The 23,187-nt window shown below is 46.8% G+C and overlaps 1 protein-coding gene across 6 annotated transcripts in view; it reads right to left on the reverse strand.

Annotated features, from left to right (window-relative positions):
• Positions 1–999: 999 nt before the first annotated feature.
• Camkmt (calmodulin-lysine N-methyltransferase) overlaps positions 1,000–23,187 on the reverse strand; it is a 372,590-nt gene continuing 350,402 nt past the window's right edge. For 3 of the 6 annotated variants that reach the window (XM_085832973.1, XM_085832975.1, XM_085832974.1), the window contains 4 exons: positions 22,928–23,041; positions 20,466–20,529; positions 7,509–7,640; positions 1,000–1,525 (listed from right to left, as the gene is read on the reverse strand). In XM_085832973.1, the coding sequence (XP_085689099.1) occupies positions 1,448–1,525; positions 7,509–7,640; positions 20,466–20,529; positions 22,928–23,041 (388 nt within the window). In that variant the 3' untranslated portion in view covers positions 1,000–1,447. The remainder of the gene's footprint in view (positions 1,526–7,508; positions 7,641–20,465; positions 20,530–22,927; positions 23,042–23,187) is intronic. The other 3 variants (XM_085832976.1, XM_029471134.2, XM_021185739.3) reach the window with 1 other exon arrangement.

The following is a 23,187-nucleotide window of genomic DNA, read 5'->3' on the forward strand; positions in this document are numbered from 1 at the left end:
TGCAAATTGAAGGTAAAATTTTTGTTTGATGATAGTAGCGGGCAGAGAAGACATTTGAGAGTCAATATTTTTATGGCATCTAAGTTTGCTTAACATGCAAAAAGATGAGCCCCCGCCCCACCTATCACTTTAATTGTATCACATTCAGTCTACACTTTTTCTTCTGCTAAAGATATGAAGATACACAGCTAACCCACCTAATGACATTCCTGCCAAGTGGGCACAGATGATTCCTTGCAGATAAACATCTGAATTTCCACAAAAGGCATTAGAGCACTTCATGTAAGCAAGCAGGCAGGATGGGCTGGGGTCCCTGCAGCAAAGCTTCCTCTGGAGTAGCACCTATTAAATGTTTACTATACACTCAAATCCCTGAAACTAACAATATATACTTATTTTAAATAAGCTAATTGTGTGATCTTTCTTTCTTCCTTTCTTTTGTTCTCTTTCTTTCTTTCTTTCTTTCTTTCTTTCTTTCTTTCTTTCTTTTTCTTTCTTTTCCTTCCTTCCTTCCTTCCTTCCTTCCTTCCTTCCTTCCTTCCTTCCTTCCTTCCATCCTTTCTTCCTTTCTTTCTTTCCCCTGGTCGCAATGTAGTTTATCCAACGTTTAGTCAACATTTCTCTGGAAGAGGCCTATTTTGAGGGAGCCTGGAGACCAGCGGCGTTAGATTTAAGCCCTGATAGAGGCTCACTTTTCATTCATAGTCAGAGCCTAAATGTGCTCTTCTTGTACCTAAACAGATAATAAGCAGTCAGTGCATTCCCCCTCCTTGACACAGCACACTGAGACTAATCACACATAATTGAGGAGGAGGAGCAGAGGGCTGGCCACGCTATTGTGTCCAGAGGACAAACGGTCAGTTTACGAGGCTCTGGGCTGATGTAGTCATTTCTTATACATCTATAGGGGGAAAAAAACATCCTGTTTAAAAAGAAAAAAATAATTAGAGAGACAGAGACAGAGAGACAGAGCAAGAGACGATAGATTGAAACAATTAATTGAGACATCAGAAAAATGAGGTTTGTTTATTTATCCAGAAAAGAAGGGTGATGCTTTCTGTGTTTGTGGATAAAGAATACTATTACCAAACAAGAACAAAGGCAATTAAAAAAAAGGGGGGGGGGCGGCAGGTGGAAATCATCAAAAGAAATTGTGCTTTCAGAGAAAACTATTTAGATTGTTCCACAAGTCAAATTCTGACCCAAGACAGGCTGCTGACACAGAAAAACACACAAAGGTTTGGTATGGAAGAGCAACAAGCTTCCTTTAAAAAGGACCGGTGGGAGCGAGCGCTGCGGAGGGTGGGAGAGCTGCCGAGGGCCGGAGTAAAGGGCGGAGTCCCAAGATGCGGAATGTTCGAAAGTGGGTGGAGCCCTGAGTCCCAGGGGCGCTGTGGCGGAGTTCTCCTATAGTGTGGAAATCCTTCTCTGCATCTGATGTTTTCTTCTATCCCGTTTTGGTTAAAATAAGCAGAAGTGGGTAGTGCAGACTTTCTTCATAAATGTCTGACCCTTCTTTTTTCAACTGAAAATAACAGAAATACCAAATTTTTATAAATTAGTATTAATGTTAATTTTAACATCACAGTTTATTAACCTAAATATGTAATTCTGAGACATATCACAGGAGAGCAACTCAACATTGTTCTTAGTGGTTCTGGCGTCATGATACTATTAACATAGGAATCGGGGGTGGGGGGGGACGGGTTGTTGTTATGTTTTGTTTTAGGTGAGGATTGTGTGATTGTACCCAAAACTACACCATGACTGAGGGAAAGCTGGGGTACCTTCATCTTTCCCAGACTAGCGCTGGGCATGTCTCTTCGTCTGGTCCTTGCTGCCCTGGGCTCTAAGCAGGCAAGAGTATTGGAATAACTGGAGACCATCGCAAGAGCTGGGCACCGAGACATGGCCGTGGGCTTCAGACATTTCAAAGGCTGTCTAGGTCTCCTTTGGGGGCATTTATAGCACGTGGTGACTTAGGACCCCCGTCTACTCCCAGGCACATATTCCAACAGAGCGGCAACCCTTGATGTTGCTAAGATGAATTTGTGCGGGCCTTCTGTGATACAATTTTATATCCCAACTAACCTTCAAACCTCAAGCACACATTCTGGCATATGACAAGTGAAGTGCACTTTACCCCCTCACTTGGCTATAATAAACCTGACAGTCACGCTTATATTTATTCTATAAATAGCAGTTTATTAGATTGTTCCTTCTTTTTCTCCCTCCTCTTCTTCTGTTTCTTTTGAGACAGGATTTCCCTGTGTAACCCTGGCTGTCCTGAAACTCAGTCTGTAGACCAGGCTGGCCTTGAACTCAAAGAGATCTACCTGCCTCTGCCTCCTGAGTTTCTGGGATTAAAGACATGCGCCACCACACCTGGCTAGTTTCTAAGTTGGTATTTTTGAGCTAATTGTTCATTTATTTTTAATCTATAAGGATAAGAAATCTTTTCACTAAGCCGGGCGTGGTGGCGCACGCCTTTAATCCCAGCACTCGGGAGGCAGAGGCAGGCGGATTTCTGAGTTCGAGGCCAGCCTGGTCTACAAAGTGAGTTCCAGGACAGCCAGAGCTATACAGAGAAACCCTGTCTCGAAAAAAAAAAAAAAAAAAAAAAAAAAAAAAAAAAGAAATCTTTTCACTATACAGGAAAGCAATTCTTTTATTATTTCAAATCAGTCACTACTGGCCACCCTAAACAAACATCTCAGGAAAGGCTCCGCTATCATATTCTGCTGGGTTGTCTGCTGGGGATATGCTTGCCTGCACCTTTTACAAGTACCATCTCTTCTAAATCCTATTCCAAAATGGTGATATGCCATCAGTATTAAAGACAGGAGTCCTGAGCCCACCTTCTCCACTGGGACCTAAGGCCAGTCTCACCGCCTTCCTTTCCTATTTGTTTTATTTGTTTGTTTGTTTGTTTGTTTGTTTGCTTTTGAGATAGGGTTCCTCTGTATCGGCCTAGCGGTCCTGCACCCCACTCTGTGGACCTGCCCGCCTCTGCCTCTAGAGCGCATGGATTAAGGGTGCGCAGCCTCCTTTCCCAAGAACAGGAAGTAGGGTGGTGCCCATTTGCTTTCTTAGATGTCTGCTCACAAACTGGCTAGTGGTCTACTTAGAACGGGGCTTGAAGAGCCTGCCACCACAGTGTTCCTCACTCTCTAGTCTAAGAATCATCATCATGAGAATTCCAAGAAATTGGCTTCCCCAACTCTGCTGTTCATGTGGGCTCTGAACATACCTTGTAGTCACACATCACCCCTAGCAACGGAACAAGATCATTGAAAACATTTCTCAGAGAGGAGAGGGGGCCACCATAGCTAAGTTCTTTTCTCCGGGCCTGGGGAGAAAGGAACGTTGATCACTCTGGGCGAGTCAGCTGACCTACTCACTCTCCGGGCGCTAATAAATATCCAGAGCCTCAAATGAGCTCTTTATAAAGTCCCTGAGGTAATATATGGGATAAATAATTCTTCTGTAAATATGATTTAGAAATCACTTTTAATTTGAATTCTGTGCTGACCTCTGGAGGCCAAAGCAGAGGTTCGGCTGCTGGAAGGGAAGGGGCAGACCAGCCTGGCTCTTCCTCTGAGCCTGTCTGGAAATGGAGGGTCTTCCCACCTCACAAACACCCGCCTGGCTATCTCTGAACCAAGTAAACCTACAAGGCTGTTGGGAGATGCTGGCTGGGACGGGGGAAGTGCTGGCTCAAGACTTAAGAGCATTTCCACTTATTCTTTGCTCAACTGATAATTATAATGTTTAAGAAGTAAGAAAGCACCTTGAAAAAAAATAGGAACAAAAAGCAAATTGTGAATAAAACAATTCTTCAGTTTCATAGGTTAACATAGGTTTGAGGACCGCACTAGATTATATAGCTGTTATTAGACGCATCGTGTTCATTTCATAATTGGATGTAGCGCACTCAGCCTTACTGCTGCAGGAACAGCATCAGGAATGGGGTTCAGTGTTTACCCTTTACAGTATCCACAATTATCAACAGCACACCACACAGATTACAAGCACCATCCACTTGTAACGTGGCATTTTGAATAGATAAGCAGAAGTGCAATATGGTTGTGCAGCTCACACAATGTACTGACGACACAGCTCTAGCCCCCCACCCCTCCGCACCCACCCTGCTTTTTTTCTGGGCTAAGTACAGAAATATAGAAAATAGAATCCCCAGTGGTTTTGCCAAAGTTAGAAAAACAAAACAACACAAAAACCAACTCATGGCTTGTAAAATTATATTCCCAAAGAACCTCTGAGCAGTGTCATCAGGTAATTCCAATCTTAAATCACCACTCTTGCTGGCTAAACCGCTGGCTGTCTTAACAGTCCTGTATCTTCGTGGTTTGCACCACACCATGGGGCAAGAGGTTTGATTCTCAGTCTGGAGGGACCAAGAAGAGGCTGGGAAGGAGAGGGAAGTGTTTTGTTGTTATTATTTTTTTTTCCCCTTCCTGTTGCCCGGACAAGCAGAAAGGCGCTGTTTTAAAAGCGCACTCCACCTTCGGCTGCCTGGTTCCTGGGCACGCCGGCTGCACCGTGTGGGTACGGTTTAACAAAAGCACGGGCACAGAGTACAGAATGGCACCGTTTTGATTACAGGCTTGCTTTTTAACGGAAATAAAATTTCACAGTTAACAATGAGAGGTGAAAAGTTTAAGAGGCAAAGCCGTTCCTCCTGATCGCTGACTGTTAATCAGCTTCATGGGTGGTTGCCTAAATCGGTAGATTTTTTTTTTTTTTTTACCTTGCACTACTGCCAAGATTGTAACTAATTTTTTTCCCCTGTTGTAAGAGGAGGGGTGAAAAACTCGGCATAGAAGGCAGCTGTGTATGAGTGACGTGAGGCGCTAATGCAGAGGGCAAAATTAAAATTCATGAATCTCTTCACAACCATTTGTGTAACAAGATTAAGACGGGACAGCGGAAAAGAGCGGCATTATCAGGCGTCTTACAGTCCTCCAGCTGCTCACGGTCTATTCCAACACAGTAGGGCTAAGAGGATAACACGCAGCCCGAAGGGAAACGCTGCTCCTCCGATGGGGAGCAGGAGCGGCCCAGGGACGGTGGGCTTTGGCCAGAGATGCAGAAGAAGAAAGCTGATTGCAGCTCAAGATGGGAAACTTTTAAGCCCTGACTATTAGCAGGAGGCCAACAAAAGCCGCCAAGGAGGAGGTTCCCCCAGCCTAGCCGGCCCTCAGCTTCCTGGAGCTGCGTGGAGGTGGCAGAGACAGGGCACTCACTGCCTTTGGTCACGGGCTGGGACTGAGACTCCTGAGCTCGGGGAGCAGGAACAGGGGCGACCCCATACTCACTCCCCGGCCTGCTGGTGTGTGTGTGTGTGTGTGGCAGCGGTGGGGTGTGTGTGTATGTGTGTGTGTGTGTGTGTGTGTGTGTGTGTGTGTGTGTGTGTAGGATCGTGAGTCTGATGAAAAGGGGGACACAAGGGATGAGCATTCTTGTGATAGAAGCAAGATGTCAAACTAACTGAAATAGCTCTCATTAAACACACACACACTATTTATTTATACCCTTTACCCAGGACTGCACAGCATCTTCCCTGGGTTCTACTTCCTCGGGACATCATTCGTGTGTGTGTGTGTGTGTGTGTGTGTGTGTGTGTGTGTGTGTGTGTGTGTAGGTTCACCCCACAGCCACAGGGAGACTATTTCTAAGCCCATTGTCAGCAAAGGAAAGAATTTGACTTGTAAGCAAACCTGAGGCCATTTAATTATTTAAAGAGGTGTATTTGTGTTTGGGCCGGCTCATCAGTCCGTGGTGACCTACCCAGTACACATTGGGTACAGCACACAATAGAGATGCCAGAAACATATTCAGAGGTTTTTTTAAAGTGTGCTGTGCTTAGCAGGGTAGGGCACGGCATTGGAAATCAAAGGAGGAGGCTGCCATCCACTAGAGACTGACAAGTTCTAAGACAAAGGAGGGGATGTGTGGCACCAAGGTGTCTTGCTTGTCCCATCCTACTTCAGATGTTGCAGAGAGGAGACAGGGGTCCTGGGAGGGGGGCAATGCCAAACATCTCTGCTGGTGGAAGCACCCACACCTTCGCTCTCCTGAGCTGTCACTGGGAAACTAAAAGCATCTGTGGTTCTGAAGGGCCAGAAGACGGACAGGATGTCACAGCAGCAGCAGCTGACCTCTGAGGCAGCTGCAGCCTGACTCTGAGAGGAGGCCACCTCATCCCTTTAGTTGAAGGTACTCACTCAGGAGGCCAGGAGAGACTTCCCCATCAGGTAACTTCTCAGAGCTCTTCCCTTTGTTCTGGGGAGAGGCTAAGGAGGGGAGCATTATGTTGGAGGAGCAGGTAAGATGTGAATAACTTGCCAGTTGGTTTCTGTTTTCTGACTGTGAGGCGGAGGTCCCATCCATCAGTGAGAGGATGCCATTGAACTTCCCAGCTCTCAAAGCCCCTCTCCTCCCGCCCCCACCCACCGGCTGAATGGAGCCCTAGAGACAGGAAGAAGGCGACCCATTTGTAGGAATTGAGAATAAGGGTCTCTTCTCTCGCTTGGAAGATCTGATCCGTTCTGAATATGACTTTTCAGTAGCTGACATATTTCAACATTATATCACAGTCCCGCGCAGTAAAGAATGCTATTCACATTGTGCCAGGAGAAAATTAAGGCCGGGCTTTTTTACTTTCCTGTAGTCATAGCTTGTGAAAGCGTGACAAGTCAGAGTCTCTCACCGAGGGCAGATAAGCTCAGCAAAGGGAGACTTCTGTAGAGGCACGTATAGACACACAAGAAATCCGCGTCAGGCTAGTCCCCGTGGCGGGCACCAGCAAACGTGAGAGCCCTGGAAACTTTTCCAGGAAATGCTCGCCTCTTGGTGTCCTATATTGCTCCATGCACATAAATAATAAAGAGGCTGATAACACTGCTTTATGTAAGCAGGCTTAGAACCCACTCTCAGATAAGGGCTTCTGACCTAAATCTTGTAGCGCACGCCTCAATCTGACATATAACCTCGCAACTGTGAAATTCTGTACGAGATTTAACAGTCTCAAACTGTCAACTGACCCAGCCATAAAGCAAGCAGAGATAAAGATTTACAGTCCAACATGATACAATTAGACACTCACCTTCTATTTATTTCAGTCCAGCTAAGCATTTAACCTACTTAGAAGCCGAAGGTTTTTTTTTCGTTAAAACACAAATGCGTGTTTGTCATTCACTCTAAGCCACCTCCTCTCACGTCTTGCACATGAGTCCATTATGAATGAAAAGGGTTAGTGTGTTTCAGAGAAAGGGGTAAACAGGAATGGTTTCTGTAAAATCCTCATAGACATGCAAAGATGAAAGATGGCTGTGCCGCACAGAATAACCAGATACACATAGCTGTTCAGAAGCGACACACCCGAAGAATACTTTAATCAAATATTTACGTTACCTGCCAAAACGACCATGATCTCGTCAGAATGCAGCTCGGATTAAAGTGTTATCTAGCCCAGGCAGAGAACTAACCTTGGAGTGGAAGTTTGAAATGGGCTCGTCGTAATTTTCATGTCTTTGGAGAGAGAAACCAGCTTTTTCAGCTAGATTGCAAAACTGGTTGAAAGTATTCCCTCGGCGTGGGGCAAATACCACTGCTTTCCCCTAGAACATTAAAAAAGAAATTCACACAGTTTAAAACTGGAAAGCAACCAAACACGACAACAGCCGCCAGTCAAAGCGTTTGTCTTCTCAGGTACAGATACGGAACTGTTGTTTATAGAGACATCTAAGCTGGACACATGTTCACAGAAGAATTATTTCAGGGACAGATGCAGAAAAGAATATTTCACACACAGATAGCCATGCTATACTGCAGCATTTCTAAATAATATCTATGTAATAAACAAAATGCAATGGAAGCTGTTCTCCTGAACAACATACCATAAATGTCAGAGTTTGGGGTGGCTCTCATTACTCTCTCTCCCTCTCTTTTTTTTTTTTTGTTGATATTTTCTTTATTTACATTTCAAATGTTTTCCCCTTTCCAGGTCTCCCCTCTGGAAGCCCCCTATCCCCTCCCCCTCCCCCCCTCTATGATGGTGCTCCCCCACCCACCCACCTACTCCCATCTTCCTGCCCTGGCATTCTGTACACTGGGGCATCGAACACCCTCAGGCCCAAGGGCCTCTCCTCCCACTGATGTCCAACAAGGCCATCTTCTGCCACTTATGTGGCTGGAGCTAATGGGTCCCTCCATGTGTACTGTTTGGTTGGTGGTCCAGTGAGCTCCAGGGGGTCTGGCCAATTGACACTGTTGCTCACTCCATGGGGCTGCATGGAGCCTCTCAGGAGACAGCCATATCAGGCTCCTGTCAGCAAGCACTTCTGGACATCCACAGTAGCTTCCGGGTTTGGTGTCTGTATATGGGATGGATCCCCGGGTGGGGCAGTCTCTGGAGGCCTTTCCTTCAGTCTCTGCTCTACACTTTGTCTTCTTATTTCCTCCTCTGAGTATTTCGTTCCCCCTTCTAAGAAGCACTGAAGCATCCACACTTTGGTCTTCCTTCTCCTTGGGCTTCATATGGTCTGTGAATTGAATCTTGGATATTCCAAACTTTTAGGCTAATATCCACTTATCAGTGAGTGCATACCGTGTGTGTTCTTTTGTGACTGGGTTACCTCACTCAGGATGATATTTTCAAGTTCCATCCATTTGCCTATGAATTTCATGAAGTCATTGTTTTTAATAGCTGAGTAGTACTCTATTGTGTAAATGTACCACATTTCTGTATCCATTCCTCTCTTGAGGGACATCTGGGTTCTTTCCAGCTTCTGGCTAATATAAACAAGGCTGCGATGAACATAGAAGAGTATGTGTCCTTCTTACCAGTTGGGACATCTTCTGGATATGTGCCCAGGAGTGGTATAGCTGGGTCCTCAGGTAGTACAATGTCCAATTTTCTGAGGAACTGCCAAACTGATTTCCAGAGTGGTTGTACCAGCTTGCAATCCCACCAGCAATGGAGGAGTGTTCCTCTTTCTCCACATCCTTGCCAGCATCTGCTGGCACCTGAGTTTTTGATCTTAGCCATACTGACTGGTGTGAGGTGGAATCTCAGGGACGTTTTGATTTGCATTTCCCTGATGACTAAGGATGTTGAACATTTCTTTAGGTGCTTCTCAGACATTCGATACTCCTCAGCTGAGAATTCTCTGTTCTGTTTCTCTGAATTTTAGTTCTGTTCCCCCCCCCCACCCACCCCTTTTTAAAAATAGGGTTATTTGGTTCTCTGGAGTCTAACTTCTTGAGTTCCCATTACTGTTTCATACTGCCAACACACGACACAGCTCCAGGACATGTGGTAACCAGTTCGTATACATGTTAATCGACTAGAAGATGAGGTGCCAGCCTACTCTCCCTGGGATCCGTGAGCACAATCCGTGCTGAAGCGTTCTCACGTTTCAGTCCTGCTCCCGAGTCTTTTCTGTGACTTCTGGTCTGGGACAAGGTTCCAAGACTTAGGTATCCTACCTCAGTGAATCCCTCGGGAAGGTCCACACTGTAACGGGACAACTCACTACAGCAGTCAAATGGAAGTGGGACCATGCAGGCAGGCGGGCGTGTCTAAACAGCCACAGAATCTGGAGAGGGCTGTGGTCATGAAGAGAACCTGAGTAACATGTACATGGACTTCAGAAAGCTGGTGTGACAGGACAGTTCATAATGACTCTTTACTGATAACTGGTTGCATGTTATTCACACCCCCCTTCCTGTAGCATGTATACAGAACAGCCCAGTTTCTGAATCTAAATCTCTCCTCATTAAACAGAAACAGGTACCTGCATGCTTCTGTTAACTCTATGCCATTCCAGGTTCTGAGAAAATTATTAAATATATTCCAGTTCCTTTTTTTTTTTTTTTTTTTGGTTGTTGTTTGAGGTAGTGTCTTATTATGTAGTCCAGGCTAGCCCTAAATTTGCGTTTCTCCGGCCTTTATGTCCTGAGTTCTATAGTTGCAGGTATGGGTTACCATGCCTAACTTCTTCAAGTTTCTTATGACAGGAAGTTATCATCCACACCTACCAAGCATCTGCTGGAGTGTGTCAGACCCATATGGGCTCAGCATCTATATATACAACTCCTCTAGTCTCTACCCTGTGAATACACTCTCAGGTCTGTTTTACAGGATGCTCAGAAACCTGGATAACTGGCCTAGGGGGCAAACCCATATTTGATTAGAAGCTCACTCACCTGCCTCTGCCATGGCTACCCTTTCTCTCTATCCCATAGTGTCCTCATTAGCCACAGTGATGACAGTGATCATGACAGCTACCACCACAATAGCTGCTTCACGGGCCTTCTTCCATCCCTTTGACACCCCTCTCTATAGCCTTGTAGATTAGGCATTGCACTTTACAGATAAGTAAACATGCAGAGGAGGGTGTGGGAAGCAGTAGGAGCCGTGGGGCAGAAAGAACCCTGGACTTCCAACAAGGATCCCCACCATCCGACAGCCGACAGCCGTGGCATCAGCACAGTCAGCATCAGCACCACCAGGACCGCTCCCCATCCATCAGAGAGCTGGAAGGGCATTGGAGGTGGTTTCCTCTGATCTCTCAATCCTGCACACAAGAACCTGCCGAACTTGCTCATCGGCTAACGGGAAGGACGGAGCTGCATGGCCTTTCCGTTTTCCCTTCCAGCGAGCTGACAGGCTCAAAGGAAGGGAATGTAAAAATAATTTGAACAGCAAGGCTACTCAGACTTAAGATTGGGTAAAATCCATACCACTCAACCATTGCTCTGAGAATGCTCACCCCATCCCACTTACCTGCCCTGGACACCAAGGTGCCTCCACACTGTGTTTACCTATACACACGCACACCCTGGCGCATAGTTACGGCAGTATCCATCATGCCACCACACTTGAGGTTCTGTCAGCCTCTCCAATATTAATTGCTATTTTCAGGCAGTTCTCAAGCTTAGCAGCAAAAATTCATTTTTATGTGAAACTAGATATAATACTCGGTCTCAGCAGGAGAACACAGGTCTCCCTTTATTCTTTTTTCTTTTCTTTTTTAAGGGGCGGGGGAAGGAGGGACTATCAGTTGGGTCCGTTGGTCACTTCACTCATTGCAAAGCACTGGCTGCCATGCAAGAGTTTTGAATAATGGAAGCTGATTCATTTTGAAGTCACCTGCAAAGATTGCCATACAGTTTATAGTTGAGGTTTCTTTACAGCTATCATTTCGGCTGTATATCACAGGATTTCAGGGTGACAGCATTCTTGGTTGAGTTGATGTTTGTATTCACAAAGTGTGCACCTCCCACGTCCCACTCACTGGTGGGTTGGGAGTGGAGTGGGTGGTTAGGTTAAGAAGTGTTTTCTGACTAAACATTATGCTTCTGCTTAAGGGTCAGCTTACCATCTATGACTAACAAATATATTCAGAATGGTAGCACCCCTCCCCCTCCCCTCGACTCTCGCCCCATCAAAGCTTTAGCTTCGTTCTTGGTACTCATTGTCACAGACACACACTATACCCTCGTTTGCTATTGCCGGACTCCTCTGGCTGGACTGCGAGCTCCATGACAACAGGGGCTTCTGACGCTCTGTGCAGGGCACTTCCTCGGTGCCTAGCAGGTAGTAGGCACTCAGTCAACATTTGCTGAAAGAATAAACTCAGTCCAGGTGCTGAACAATCTAAAGACCACCAGTCTGAGAGTCTGAAGGCCACATTCTGTTGCTTAGTCTTTTGAACAGATTTTCTCCATGAGACTTTTCTTACGGAAACCAGCTCTAGGGCGGGTCTGCAGAGGGCACCTAACTACCCAATCCTGTACTCACACAATGAGGAGGAGGGAGAGTGGTGTTGGTTCACAGTTAGTTGTGAGTTTTAAGATGGTGTTTTCCTTTTGCTGAATACAGATACTTTGAGCTGTCGATTCATGTCTAGGAGGGTGATAGGGGATCATCCATCCATTCAGTGATATCCACCAGCCTCTGCCCCATGCTGTAGTGAGGGCTTCTAAAGCCGGGCCCCCTGCCTCCCAGTGTCCACAGGGGAGCAGGGCGTGTCTATGGGGGAACTACAGCTGATGAATATGGCTTATGATTTGGCTGCAGAAAGTCAAAACAAGAAACATAAGATAAGTCTAAAACTAGCATATCACCCTATGAAAATCATTTTCAATTTACCAAAGTGCAACTTCCTAAGCATTCAGACACGGCGGTCATTTTTAAAATTCAGAATGAACACTTGGGTGGAATATAACATTTGACTGATGGGCAGAGACCCCAGGGCATTCGCTTATCCCTGGAGAGAGAAGTCCCACTTGGCAACAGAGACGCTGTTTACACGATGAGGTCCGCTGTTCTTGTGCCAGGCTGCTCCATACTCCCGTGGGGGAAATAAGGGTGCTTCAGATTCATTTAAGAAAGGAATGTGCCAGGGGCTGGAGAGATGGCTCAGCAGTTAAGAGCACTGACTGCTCTTCCAGAGGTCCTGAGTTCAATTCCCAGCAACCACATGGGTGGCTCACAACCATCTGTAATGAGATCTTACTCCCTCTTCTGGTGTGTCTGAAGATAGCGATATACCCACATTAAATAAATAAATAAATAAATAAATAAATAAATAAATAAATCTAGAAAGAAAGAAAGAAAGAAAGAAGAAAGACAAACAGAAAGAAAGAAAGAAAGAAAGAAAGAAAGAAAGAAAGAAAGAAAGAAAGAAAGGAGGTGCCATGCCCCTGAGATCCCTTCACACCTTCCTCCTCCAGGTCACCAATTATTAAACACTGATCATATGGTTAAGTGCTTAGTTTTATTTACTTGGTTTCTGACATGCAGCTTTTGCTCACTTCTGCCCCTCTCCCTCTCCCTCTCCCCCTCCCTCTCTCCCTCTCCTCCCTCTGCTCCCTCTCCCTCTCCCTCTCCTCCCTCTCCCTCTCTCCCTCTCCTCCCTCTCCCCTCTCCCCTCTCCCCTCTCCTCCCTCTCCCCTCTCCCCTCTCCCCTCTCTCCTCCCTCTCCCTCTCCTTCTCCCTCCCCCCCCTCGTTCACTCTTGCCTCCTTTTCTGGCTTCTCCTTCTTCTCCTCTCTCACTAGCCTTGTCAGTAACCCCAGGCTTCTGCCTACTTTTTCCTTCATGTATGGTATAATTCTAGGCAGTTGCACTCAAGTCCACAGCTTCAATTATCCCTTAAACATCAGTAACTTCCAAGAATATAACTGATCTAGCAACGGCATTCACCTTTGTGAAGGGTCCACGCCCATCGTTCCGGGTGCCTCCTCATCTCTGCCCGTGGGATGGTCATCTGAAAATATCTTTAACCCATTCTGCTTAATGTGGAATGTAAGCCTTGGCTCCAAACCTTACCGTTCGTTCTTAAAGCAATAGTTATCAAAGCCAGTGCACCCAGGGATTCACACACACACACACACACACACACACACACACACACACACACACACACACACACACAGCTGAGGGAACCAGTGCATTGCCAATGTGTTCTTTCTTTTCTTTTTTCTTGTTCTTCTGCTTCCTCTCTTGTCTCTCCTCCTTCTCCTTCTCCCTCCCTCCCTCCCTCCCTCCCTCCCTCCCTCCCTCCCTCCCTCCCTCCCTCCCTTCCTCCCTCCCTCCCTTTCTTTCTTTTTGGGTGCTGGCTCTTGAACCCAGCTTTGTGAATGGCATGTGCTCTAGCACTGAACTACATCTCAACCTTATTTTCATCTCTTTTCCTGGGACGCAGGCGAGACACTTTGACCAAAGAGTCTTTCCAATAAAATGGGGTTTGGAAACCCCCGAGATGTATTCTGACTTCTTAGGATGGCAGACAAAGCCCCATGTGACCTGGCTCCCATCCATACCTACAACTGTCCCTCGGCCTTCCATGCTTACTTGGCCCTCTAGTCAAACTGAAGCCATCACAGCTGCTGTGTTCTTCCGTGCATCTCCTTGTCTGTAAACTTGCAAACGCTCCTCAGGCTACGGGACCTCTCCGACCTCCACTGTTCTTGCCTGCCTGGTAAACTCTTACTCATCCCTCAACACCCAGGCCAGATGCCCTGCTCCTTTGAGGCCTTTTCTGACTTTCTCTGGCCTCTACATTCTGTGCCTCCCCAGGCAGTTATTTCTACCCCCTGCCGCCTTAGGTTGTCAGCCTTTGCCCTTGTGTCTCACAACCATCTGCAGCTGCTTGCTCCCCTGGGGTAGGGGTGTGCTGTTTCTTCCTGTCTTCTGGCCCCACCTCTGTACTGGGCATCCAAGAGGCATGCAGAAACTGAATGTCCACTCCACACTGTCTTTGGTTCCATTACCTCCTAGATGGAGAAGTCCATGGAGAACTGGGTCCGTGGCGGACCCCCAAGGGGCTTTGCTTTTCTCAGAGTCCCCTTTTCTCCAATCTGGCCCCTTGGCAGTATTTGAGTGACCACACCACTGCTCGTAAACATTCAATGGCTCTCTATTCCTTCCCTGATAAGGCCCTGTCTCTTCATCACAGTACAGTCGGCTTGACAAAATGGTTCCCCAGAGTAACTTTTAGCTTCCGCCCAAGCTCCAAAGTGGACAGAGTTAAGCCAAAGCACATTGCAGGCAAACACTGTGTTTGCCCACTCTGCACAGGTGAGCAAGCGCACTCCTTCTGGTGCCTCTGAGATGGCTTAGGTAACCCTCCTACGGCCTCCAGCTCCCCTCTGCTTCCTCCTGGCTCCTCACTCCTGGTCTGCCCTCGCTTAGTTATACTGCCAGTCGCTCCTGTGTGACTCTACTCTGCCATCCTGCCTTACAATGCCCCTCATTCTAGATTCTAGATTCACAGCTCCACACTCTGGAGCACAGGGCCAGGCAGACCACAGTTACTTAGCTAGTATTTCATCAAATAAAGCCATCAGGCCTGTTCAACCTATGGCCTGTGGCCCACTTGTAGCAGCTGGTAGCCCAGAACAGCTCTGAATGCTGCCCAACAGAAAATCCATAAACTTACTGAAAATATTCTGAGAATTTTTTTTTTTTTGAGTTAGAGGACTCGATTGTGCAGCTCACGAGCGTGAATTCTGTAGACGACAAACACCTTCATGCTGTAATGTCAAAAGAGACCAAGTGGGCTCTTGGGGGTAGAATAACTGAAAAGGCCAGCATCCGTATAGAAGTACTTCCTGTACTCCAGTGTTTCGTTATACGGCCTGGGCAGGCCTTGAATTTGCCATATAGCCCAGACTGCCTGGATATACCTGCATCTTAGAGCATCTCACATCTACTGAAGGCGGAAATTCAAAAGCTTCATACAGCTGGTAAGGACACCAGCAGGCTGCATCTTTCACTGAACAGTGCGGTGTATCACATCACTACAACAGATCTTTGATTCTGGGGAAGCCCAGAGCCTGTACCTCATAGCCTGGTACACTGTGAAGAGTACAGGGTTGTACATGCTGAATCAAGGCCCCTGGGAAAGCACTTCTGGGCTGGGCCCATGTTCTTAAGCCTTAGAGCCACCGTGGAGCTCTCTGTTGTTCAAGTCCATGTCTACCCGGAGGTGAGCTAGGAGTGGCTGAACGGCTCCTCACCTCCTCACCGAGAGCTGGTGAGGATCCCAGTGGGAAGGAATTTCCTGCTGTGGTTTGCAGGATAGCTTTAGTCACCACATGGAGCCCACTCCTCATACATGTCAAAAATTTCCCTGAGACAGACAAAAAAAAAAAAAAGATGTTTGTACAGATGTAAACACAGATGTTAGATTTTTTAAAAAAAGGTTTCTTTATTTTATGTATATGAGTACAGTGTCTTCATGCACACCAGAAGAGGGCATCAGATCCAATTACAGATGGTTGTGAGCCACCATGTGGGTGCTGGGATTTGAACTCAGATCCTCCATAAGAGCAGCTGGTGCTCTTAACCGCTGAGCCATCTCTTCAGTCTGAGACGTTAGATTTTTAAAAGGGTGAGGAAGTCAGTCATTAAGAAGAAATTACTCTTCTAAAATGGGGGCAGGAGGTTTCCAGCTACAGGACTCCCTGGACATAGGCAGGGCTCTGAGGAGCATGTGACTCCTGGTTCTGAAGAAGGCTATATGAATTCCACAGTGACATCTAAAGTATTTATTGTTGTTGTTGTTGTGTGCATACGTACACCTGAGTCAGAGTCGTGAGTCAGAGAACAACTTTCTGTCTGTTTTTTATGCAGCCCTGGCTGTCCTGGAACTGACTCTGTAGACCAGGCTGGCCTTGAACTCATAGAGATCCGCCTGCCTCTGCATCGGGAATGCTGAGACTAAAAAACGTGCGCCACCTCTGCATCCAGGCTTTGTTCGTTTGTTCTTGAGGATAATGTTCTGGTCTCCTCCCTCCATCATGGTTGCAGCGAGTTGGACTCGGGTCAGCAGGCTTGCATGGCCAGCACTCTTAGTTGTTGAACCATCTCACTGACCACAGTGGTGTTTCTGAGCTGGGAACAACCAGCTGGGGTGCTATCTGCGTCGTCGCCTGCCTGTGGTGCCCCCACTGCCTGGCTGTCCTGGCGGCCCTCTGGGACACACAGCCCCTTTAGAAGGACATTAGCAGGTGCCATTTGTCGGCTGTCGGTGCTGTTCAACGTGCAGGCTGCTCTGGCTGGGTTTCCAATTGCTTTCGGGTCTTCTGTATAGGCCATGACTGTTGTCACAGACTTTAGGGAACATGGCCTTAAGCAGACACCCCGTCAATCATCATCAAGGAGAAACCACTCGTCAGCAGGGAAGACCAGTGGGGAGCGCTGATTCTTGGAATGAGTAAAATTTACTGATAGCACTTTTTTCCCCCCTAATGTCTCTCTTTTCTGGAGAGTTCCTTATAGTACTCGGACAGAAGCCAACTGCATATGTAGTTTGGTTTTTTTGTTCTTCCTCCCTCAGAGTCGAAGAAAAAAGTCTGTTTCAGGCTGGTGGCGTTTTTGATTCCCTGATGGAATCTCAGGCCTGGTATGGTGACTCTACAGGCTCTGGGACTATGCTGCTGAGGACCCAGGGTCAGCCACTGCTGTTGGGACATGCCTCCCCCCACCCCACTCCCCACCCTCGTCTATTTCCCCACATGTAGGACTGCTCCATTCTAAGAGCAGAAAAGCATGGAATACTTCTTGTTTTCCTGTTACATTTGTTTCGGGATCCTCTGATACCCAAATGGTATTCTGGTCAGGTCGAACCAAGTCAAGACACACCTCAAAGGTACAAAAGCTTGCTTCTTCCCGCAGCCTGGCACCCAGACCCGCTTCCATGTTGCAATTATGGAACTCTCACGGTTGTAGCCCCGGCTCTCTTCCTACTTAGGAGGACCATCTGCAGTAAAAGGTATCATATGCCCCCAGTAGGCAGTGCCCGCGGGAGCAGTTGGGTTCTGCTGTACTGGGGGCCCCTGTGTAGCAGAAAGCAGCAAGCAGAGATGGTCATGTGCAGAGATCCCTGGGTCTGGGTGAGGAAATAGCCTTCCCTTCCTGACAGCTTTTCTCAAAGCCCTTGCTTGGCAAGTGCTTTCCGTACCGTGCCCCTAAGTGCAGTCAAGAAGTTTCTCAGCCTTCCAGCCGCTCGCACCACAGTGGATCGGCTTCTCTCATTTTACACGGAAGAAGCTGAGGAGAGGAGAAATTGAGGTTTCCAGAGGATGAAACCCACCAGACAGAGGCTGGAAGTGACCCTTTGCTTTCCAGCTCCAGAGTTTAACTGTGCCTGTCCTGGTAAGTAGAGCTTAGGGTCCTGGCGCTGAGAGGTCCTCTAGGAGTGTGGATAAACTCTCAGCGTCCCCTTGTTGGGAACAAATGTGCAACGACAGGAGCTTCAGAGACTGTTGGTACTGAAATGGACCCGACACACTGAGCTTCCCATCAGACAGGCCGCCATTTCTTCTCAGAGTCACTGTTTCCTGTTTCCTCAATAGCTGGTAGAGCGATAGAAAAGGCCAGCTGTTATCCTGGAGACTTACTGTCTTTGTATGTCATCTAGGCAGGCCTTGAACTTGCCAACCTGTCCAGGCTGCCCTCAAATTCATAACCCTGTCCCATCGGCCTCCTGGATGTTGGGCCTACAGGTGTGCATCACCACATTCCAGCCATCACAGTGTCTCTTCCAGGAGGCCATTCTGGGAACTCTTGCTCTAGGGATTCCTGCTCGGACCCTGAGAGCTGGCAGTACCCTATGTTGAACCATCAGAATCTACCAGTGCACCTCCATCTTACGTCTCTGGTGGACACGTATACTATGGTCATATGCTGGGCCACACAACCATGGAGGCGTTGTCTAGGTTCAAAATAAACATACACTTAGCTTTAATTGTAATGTAGCCATTGCATGTGATCTCAGTCTTGAAGTGTGACTCAGTGGAGAAGTCTGTTTGAAGTCTGAGAGCCAGCCTTGAGAGAGAGGTCTCCCCGCTACTCTGTGGGAAGCCCCAGGCCCACCAGCACTGGGGGTCTTTATTGCCTGGTCCACGTGGCCCTTCTAGGATCCAGTGAATAATGGAGTCCAGGGTACTTAAGTCCCCTGTCTCTACCGACCTTAGAGTCTGTGTGACAGTTTCATTAAGTCCATACGTTATTCATTACTTCAGACTTCCTCTCTGATAGTGGGCGCCCTGAACTTTAAACCAGAACACTCAGTGGCCTTGGGCGGCAGCAATCCTATGAGGAACCTAGGTAAAGCAGGAAGCCTACTGCTACTTGTAATGCTGCAGGCTGGGTTTGACCTTAGCCTCCTGCCTGAAGCCTGTAGATGTGTCACCTGCTCCAGGGCTTGGCCTTGGCCTTTTTGGCCACAAGGTTAAGAACTGGCTGTCAGTCAGTGGGGGCATTGCTGTCCAGGCTCAGAGTGGGCTGTGTGGAGCCATACTTCAGACGGGGAAGAGCATGGTTCAGGGTTTAACAGCCATAAGAGGGCCTGGAGAGATTCTAGTCCAATCTGCACTTAGGTCTATTCATAGCTTGGGCAGTTTTCTATTGTAAATCATGCAAATCTGCTGCAAAATGGAGTATTTGCCACAAACAGGCTTTGAAGGGGTGTTGGTGATGGTGAAGTGCTGTTTGTGTCGTCTGAGATCCCGGAGTCCTTGAAAGCATTGTGATTATGTATGAGACATTTTCATAGAGGCTCTGCATCCGAGCATCTCCGTGCCCTCTCCGAGAATCTTGGTCTCGCACATGCTCACAAGCGTCCTCCAAGGCTAACTGGGGAGATGAAGAGGCCCAGGAGAGGCTCAGCATCCCTTCTGCTGCCCTCAACTTGGGCGGCCTCGTCCGTGCGGCGGCAGCCAGCAGCAGCTTGGCACATGTCCCTTCCTTGCCTCAGGACCCACTTCCCACTTCAGAAGCAGAATGGAGAAGGCCGGTTTAATTGATTTGATTGCCACTTACAAAGCCTTGCTCCTCTGAGAGGCCTATTTAAAGTTTCTGAACTAGAGAGAGATAAGGAAATAGAAAGCAATAGTGTAAAAAGCAAATGGATGATTATCAAATTGCTCTGGGAGCCTTCGGTGTGAGAAAGATATAAAAGAAAGATTGAAAGGTATTAGTCTCCAAGTCTCACTGAGGTCACAAGGCTAGAGTCTTTCACAAAAGACTTCGGAAACAAAACTTTAGAAAATACATGGACACACACACACACACAAACAGCAGTCATATCCAATAACTGCGACTTCTTATCTTCGATTACACTAAGACCGTTAGCCTATTTTAAATTCCCGTGGCACTGCAAAGAGTCTTATGTATTTGTAAGTTTTTTTTTAAATGCATGAGCTTTAAACTCGCTTTCTTACTTTAAATAGATGTATATTAACTCTCCGTTTAGTCTACAGGACCTCCTAGCCTAGTATAACAGCTCAACAAAATAAGAGTGGATACAAACTCTGTAATTTACTCGCAGGCATAAATGGGTATATAAATGTAAAAATGTGCACAATATTTTATGCCATGCTTGGCTTCATTGTGACCTAATATTTATAATATGTAAATAATGGCTTCCTTTAAGAGCAAAGAACTTTTAATATACAGATTCATCTAAAAGTCATTTTTTTCTTTGATATAAACAGAAATAAAAAGGAAGAAAGTAAGCTTACGCGATAAATGACAATGACAAAGGTTACCACGGAAGGGATTTAAAATGACAGAAGTCAACATAAAAATTTCAATATCATAATTCTACTTTAATATGAAGATACTGTTATCAAAGGGAAAGACTCCAGAAATTCTTTGATAAAAATCATCTCACACTATCTTTGAAGCCGTTTCATTTATTTTACTACCCTTGGTGTTCCTTATCGGAAGGCCAAGGGTAAGAAGTTTCCTAGTTATGATTAGGAAAGAGCCTGATAGATCAGAAGACCCAATTGAAGTTGGACATAATAAATATTAAAGTATTACATGACATTAATCCCGCCATTCCATTACTCTCCCCATCTCTGTGTGCAGACTAATTATTCTGTAGCCAGTGTTCAGGAAAAAAAAAATAGAAACATACTTACTGTGGGCTGGAGTAATCTCTTTATGGCATCAACAAGGCTGGCTCTGTACTGGTCCAGAAACAGGCTGACATTGAGAAGAGAATAGAATCCAGATTAAACTGGGCCTCTAAGCCTAATGATACCGATGTTGATAAGTACACGGCTAATTACACATTTACACAACACCAGAGAAAGACTGTTCCTGTCTGCTCGCTCAAGGTCTTGCTGGGGCTATGTTTAAAAAGGAGATACTGGGATCAGAGTTATCCAATGATAACATGGCGTCCAGTTATCAAAGTCAGAGTCCATACCTCACTGTGCTGTGTTAATGTCACAGGGAAATTTTCCAAGATTTTTTTTTTTAATGAGTGTCACCTGGTAGAGATAGAACACTTGGTACTTCCTTTAGTTAGGGCCCAGTGTCCAGTAGACCAGAGGTGCCCACCAGGACCACTGTGAGGCTGCCCTCTGAGAGCAAACCACCAGCCCCATGCACCAAACCACTGGGACAATATTGGGGATGAAGGAGGTGGACTTTAGTGATTTCCAATAGCTTGAACATAAGACACAAGGCAAGCCCCAGGAGCCAACAACCTCCAAAGCTCAGCTCTGGCCATGCGAGTGGGGGCTGCGGTAATTCAAGGGTTTCCTTCCCTTCGCCCTCTCTGCTGGGATTTCTCGTCCTCCTCCCCCTCCTCCTCCCCCTTCACAGGCCTTTGCTTTTGTTTCCTGTTGTCTGTTTGGTTGAGTTACTCTGACTTATCTTCAGCACAAACCGGTCTTCTCAAACCGGTTTAGAACACAGTTTCTTCCTCTAAACAGATGTGCCCGAGACTCAAGTGTGGGTCACCCAGCAGATGGTGGCATGTTAACTTCCACAGTTCTATGGCTGAACGTGTCCCCTCTATAGTCTTGGGCTGTAGACTCGACCTCTGAGGTGACTGGATTGGTGCTATTTTGTTCTGCCATAGAAGATACAGGGTCCCCTCCTGCTAGAAGACTCGACATTCAAGGCACTAGCTTAGAAGAAAAGATGAAGTACTTATCTCACCCCATGGTTCTCAACTTGTGGGTCAAGACCCCTTGTGTGTGTGTGTTGGCGGGGGGGGGGGGTGGTGGGAGTTAAATGACTATTTCATGGGAGTCGCCTAACACTGTGAGGAAACACAGGTATTTACGTTATAATTTGTAATAGTGGTAAAATTACAGTTATAAAGAAGCAACACAAATAACTTTATGGTTGAGGATCACTCTAACATGAGGGACTGTATTAAAGGTTTGCAACATTAGGAAGGGTGAGGACCACTGTCCTAGACTCTCAGACTGTGAACTATATTGTTGGTCTTTAGAAATTGTTCAGTCTGTACTCCTTTGTAACAGCATAGACTTCAGTGAGCGATCTGAGCATTTATGAAACCCAAACAAAGGTTTCCCAGGGGGTTGTGGTATGGAGGAGTGGAAGTGTCTACTGCTAGAGGAACACGGAGCTGAGTTCTCTGCCTGACATCCTGTGGTCCTCACAGAGCTGAGTTCTCTGCCCGACGTCCTGTGGTCCTCACAGCATCTTGACGAGGGCTCTGGGCACAGCTAGAGTACTCTGCCAAGACAAAGCAATGCTTCTGGACTGGGTCAACACTACCAACTGGGAGGGGCTGCTTCTTTCTGAGCTCCATATCAGGATCCATCATTCGGTGAGGATGAGCGCTCAAGGTCAGAATAGATAGCTGATCTCTCGAACACACAGGCTGTGGGTGCTGAGGCTCTTGTCCGCTCTCAGATAGCAGGAAGCAGGAGTGTGTGATTCAGGTTTAATGAAGTTCTGGCTCAGACCTTTCTATGTGACCATGGGTAATGTGCTGTATTTAAGCCCACGGTTAATTTTTTTTTTTAATCAATAAAGGTCCACCTATGTGGCTGTGGTGGCTATCAAATTAATACATGTTAATTCACAGTTGTTGTAGATGTCTGTCATATGAGGGACAATATTCTGTATTGGGACTAAGCTTAAGATAGACCAAGTTCAACTCACAAACCTTCATTCAGAGTTCATTTATGCCTCGTGGCTCAGAGCGTATCTAGATGATGCTGTCTCTACTGCCCGAGGCGGCTCATTGAGGCCCTTGAGCTGGAGCAAGCTTACATCCAGTGTCTGCCTCAGTGACCCTCTACAGCTTGCTCAGAGGCCTTGCTCAGGGCTCCTGGTCTGCATCAACATTTGGGTAGGACGTTTGCCTACACAGGTGCTCTTCCACTTTGACGAGTCCCCTCTTGGGAAGGGGGAGCAAGAGCTGGGCGTGGTGGTACATCACTATCATGAATCTGAGACTGGTCTGGTTTGCCCTTTCTGAAGGGAGGAGGACGTGATGGAGGAGAGAGAGGAAGAGGGAGAGAGACCAGTTGATTCTGAAGTAATCAAGGTCGAGGACTAGACCCAGGGTCTCACACATGCTAACCGAGCCCTTTACCACTAAGCCGTATCTTACCTCCTCACGGGGAAAGGTGCTTTGAGCAACGGAAACATTGGCCAGTGGCTCTTCTTATGATGAGCAGTATACTGACTAGGTGGAACTTCCTTTCCACCCAGCAACCAGGACAACCTGGGAAAGCATTATCTTTTACAAAGCTGCATCCTTCTATCCTCGGACAAAGAATATGTCTAATTTAAATGCTACAAAAATGTTCCACCACGTCACGTTCAGCAGTGAATCCTAATCCTTAGAGACTGATAAGCAGCACACCAGAT

This window comes from Mus caroli, unplaced genomic scaffold (assembly GCF_978045245.1).
Source record: "Mus caroli unplaced genomic scaffold, Mus_caroli_1 scaffold_18, whole genome shotgun sequence".
Classification (NCBI taxonomy): Eukaryota; Metazoa; Chordata; class Mammalia; order Rodentia; family Muridae; genus Mus; species Mus caroli.